This window comes from Trypanosoma grayi, assembly GCF_000691245.1.
Source record: "Trypanosoma grayi strain ANR4 Tgr_1158_V1, whole genome shotgun sequence".
In the NCBI taxonomy this organism is placed as follows: Eukaryota; Euglenozoa; class Kinetoplastea; order Trypanosomatida; family Trypanosomatidae; genus Trypanosoma; species Trypanosoma grayi.
Window position 1 is genome coordinate 1 of NW_008826777.1, and position 4,222 is coordinate 4,222.

General features: G+C 54.9%; 2 protein-coding genes across 2 annotated transcripts; both read right to left on the reverse strand.

Moving 5' to 3' along the window:
• Positions 1 to 117: 117 nt before the first annotated feature.
• Positions 118 to 3,069, reverse strand: DQ04_11581000 (receptor-type adenylate cyclase; the record flags this gene model as incomplete). Its single annotated transcript, XM_009316557.1, has 1 exon — positions 118 to 3,069. The coding sequence occupies one exon, from the start codon at positions 3,067 to 3,069 to the stop codon at positions 118 to 120; it is 2,952 nt and encodes a 983-aa protein (XP_009314832.1).
• Positions 3,070 to 3,556: 487 nt separating this feature from the next.
• DQ04_11581010 (hypothetical protein) lies at positions 3,557 to 3,988 on the reverse strand (the record flags this gene model as incomplete). The annotated part of the gene is made up of 1 exon (XM_009316558.1): positions 3,557 to 3,988. One exon carries the CDS (start codon positions 3,986 to 3,988, stop codon positions 3,557 to 3,559), a length of 432 nt encoding a protein of 143 aa, XP_009314833.1.
• Between the last annotated feature and the right edge of the window lie 234 nt (positions 3,989 to 4,222).

The window sequence follows — 4,222 nt, forward strand, 5'->3', positions numbered from 1 at the left end:
GCGCAGTGCTGCTCTCGATGTCAGTGAACACAAGCGTCACGGGGTCTGTGGGCTCCTTCGGGGCGTTGTTGTTGTCACGGGAGGTCCGGAAACAGCAAAGCGCAAACAGAGCAGCCATTAGTACACCTCCGGAAATGGAGCCAAGAATGACGCCGATGAGTTCATTCTTTGATAGTCCTTCAGTGTTGGGTTNGCGTCAGGCATGATCTCGGGGCACGCAGACCACTGCGCAGTGCTGCTCTCGATGTCAGTGAACACAAGCGTCACGGGCTCTGTGGGCTCCTTCGGGGCGTAGTTGTTGTCACGGGGGTCCCCACGGCAGCAGAAAGACGCAAACAGAGCAACGAGTAGTACACCTCCGGAAATGGAGCCAATAATGACGCCGATGAGTTCATCCTTTGACAGTCCTTCAGTGTTGTGTTCTCTGTAAACCATTAAAGGCGTCACAGCGGGGAACAGCTCAGGCACTGCGGGGTCCAGCACGCGGGCCATAGACCACACCGAAATACGCGCCGCTCCGTAGTTCTTAGCGCAATCCTTGACGTCCGCCTGAGTCTCACCAAGACACTTCGTTCCATCCTCGAAGGGTCCATAAAGCATATCACCCACAGCAATAGCGATGTGGTTGTAGAAGAAATCAGCCAAGAGGGTCGCACTAAACTGTGTCACGTCCATACGAGAAAGAACGGTTTCCAAAAGCAGTGTACTGGCAAACGACCTCAGCGCCAACGGCTTCCGCATCGCCGTGTCCTCCACAGCAGCGTGGAACCGCTGAACCGTCTCAGACGTGGTATTAATGTCTGCCCAGTGCGGCAGGCTCGTCGCGAACACAAGGCGCTCAGCAACCCCACTCCCATTGAATGCAGCAACAAACTCATCGTAGAACAAGGAGACCTCCGCGAACAGCACAAGCACACGCACACCGCGGTTCTTCGCCAGGTGCTCTGCGATCACAGCAGCATCGGCAGCAGCAAGGCCCACGACGAACACATCGCCCTTGTGTGGCAGGTAGTCCCCCAGCGCGTCACCGCCAGCCAGAAGCGCAGAGGACCGCAGCGATCCGCCAAACGTCACAAGAGACCTCCGCAACACATCCACTATCGCAGCACCCTCGTTGCTGCGGATCACAGCGTGGGCGGTGCCGTGTCTCGTGCTGCCGAAGAACTGCGCAAGCACAAAGAACTCCTGCTCCAGTGTCGGGGACAGGTGAATAACGTTCCGGCGAAACTTGCTTCGCCGTGATCTCAGAAGCAAGCCATCGATAAACGTCAGGTTCGGAAAGTCAAGCAGAGCGTCCGTGGTGATACCTGTAACTGCGTGAATGCGTCTCACCCCTAGCTCCTGCGCCAGTACATCATGTGCATCAGCCTCAGCTGCACGAGTGACTTCTAGCGTCAAGGAGTGCTCCTGCCAACTCGTGTAGTGAGCCTTTAAGGCAGCTTGTACGCCGAACGTGATTTGTTGCTGTGTGGCAGACGCAAAGGGATTGTCCGTCATCTCGAAAGCTATTACATTCAGCGGCACAGGCAAACTAGTACTGTTCGTGTAGCACTGTGAGAGAGGAAACGTAATTATGCCTTCGACAACCTTCTCAGTGCGGTCCTCTTCCACGAACCGCTTCATGTAGACCGTCCGCCCACCCTGATTGCAACGGCAGATGCCACCCTCTGAAGAAGAAATAGCACTGCAATCATCACCGTAGTCACCGATCACAAGATCATCGATCAAATACCGGCGTTGGTTATAGAGCGAACGTCTGAAGGACTCCCTGTCCCTCACCCACACGCGGCTGCTCAGCGCCTTGCAGAGCACCTCACCGACAATCCAACCAGCAACCATCGTCTCACCATCGTTGTCGTCCTCCAGAAAGTGCTCGGTGCTATTGTACACCGTGTTCTCATTACTAAGGTAGTCACGCATCACACTCTGGAAGCGTTTGATTGCCTCATATCGCGTGTCCTTCGCAAGTGGATTCGTACCTGTGGCAATGACCTGGCCGGGAATAAGGGGAACACCCCCCTCCAGAGCCTTCCGCCATTCTGAAAGAATCAACCCCTGAATCAAGGATGGTGCAAGGAGGTAGGCGCCAGCGGTGCGCTTGTCCGTCAGCATCCGCGTAACGAACTTCGCGGTGTCCTTCACAGGCGCACCGAACACAATCACAGCCTGCGGGCGTGTGGCCGCGAACTCCTCCCACGTGGCATTGAACACACCATCGTCAGCAGAGCCAGTCAGAGAGCTCTCCAGCGCGAAAACACAGCACAGCTCGTAATCAATGTCATCTAGCAGCTCTGTAGCGTGGGTGTACTCACTATCCCCAAACGACACGTTCTGCAGGTACATGAATCCCAGCCGCCACATCCTAAGTTCGTTCACGGCGTAGCGGAGGAGGGCCAGCAGCTCAGCAGCGGGATCAGCACGCACAAAGTAGAGGTGAGGATTCCAATTCCGCACCATGCTAGATCCAGTGAGCGGAGCAAATGATACCAGGTTGTGTTCTTCAAGCGCAGGAAGCAAATGGTGTAAAGCTTCATCGCCAATTCGTCCCTGCACAAGAAGAATGTCGTCGTGTTCCTCCATTGCTTCGTTAATCGCCTCAACACCGCCATGGACCTCCATATCCTTCACAATCCTCTTCACACGCAAGCCATTCGCCACTGTATAGTTACGTGACCACAGCGACGCATTGAATCCGGCATTAACGGCGTGAAGAAGCGAAGGAGGCAATGGTAAAGAGGGGACTCGAAGCTCCAGAATCTTCACAACCTCCTGCTCCCCGCCTTCCTCCGGCATCGCGCCGTCAACACCGTAGCACAACAAAACTAGACAGGCTATTGCTGCACGCACCACCGAGAGAGTACTCACACCGCCTGTCCATCGTGTGCTCCCGTCGCACGTCCCCCAACGACGAGTCTCACGCGTGGGTACGGCTGCCAGTTGCGGCATCGCATCCACCATGTGGGATATAGATTGGTACACCGATAATGCCTTCCTAGCAGAAGCACAGCAGGGAAGCAACAAGAAGACACAGAGCACAACGATATCAGACCAGTTATACACCTCCGTCATCAAAGGCGTCTCGCCCACAGCAGCGGGACAAGCTGCAGGGCAGTCACAGGAGGACGCACACAGTTACGTTACCAGTCAGTCTTGCCGCCTAGATGGCAGCCCTACTCCCAGGTGGCAGCGCGTGCGCCGTGAGCCGCTCCTTCGTCGGGATCAAGGTGTTGTTTCATTAGCGTGTTTTCACGAGTTTGTCTGATAATCCTGCCCCATCAGCTACCGTTGTAGAACCTGTTAATCATTGTTTAAGGGTTTCTATGGGAGGAAGGCTCTTTGTTTATAGGGGGATGGTTTGTAGTTGTTTTGTTCGTGGTGCGGCCAATATGTGATTGTGTTGTACGTTGTGGTGAACCATTCTATTATCAAAACGCGCGGTGAGGGATTTGGGCGACTGATGCCCCCTCATCCGGGGTTCCGTAGGCCTACTTGCCCTTCATGGGTAAAGCAGTACAGATGGGTGGCGTGTTGTATCAGTGACCGCGACAAAAACCGATTAAGAGCGAAGATTAGAGGGAAATGGATTACGTCGGATTCTGCGTGGCAAGCATCCGTTCCATCGGGGAAGAGCGTTGAGAACAAAGCATTCCCTTTGTAAGAAGGGTGTTGAGGAAAGGTTGTTGTGACGCATGGCTTCTCCATATTGGCCCCCTCCATAGCAAGGTGGCATTGGAGACTCGTGAGGCCAGGGAAGTGTATCAAGTGCAGGCTCGTCTCTTCGCACGGTGCTCGTGGGCTCGACCTCACGGTGTCCGGCCTGAATCCATGTCTGACCCTGCGGTGCCTTGTAATCCCGTGTTTGGTGTGGGATTGGGGGCCCGCATGCCGGGCAGGCAGAGTTGGCGAGGGTTACATATACCGGAGTATCATTCAGTGGCGTCCGGCGTTTCCGAGTTGTAGGTGTTCCTTTTCCCTCATGGAACCTCATGCAGTGTGACGTGGCCGGGCCTATGTGTGAATTATTTCAAGCATCCCATGCATGACACTGCCTTCCGCTGCTGAGGTGCGCTGATAGGTTGAATCTCTAGCTTTATCGGGGCTTCTATGGTGTGTTGTTAGTGGCTCTGATCCAATGCTGTGGAGATATCGGCATGGATGTTTTGTGCGCTTCCTTCTTCACTGCAGCATGAGGCGGAGGTGGGCAGTCCACCGTCTCTCGCTG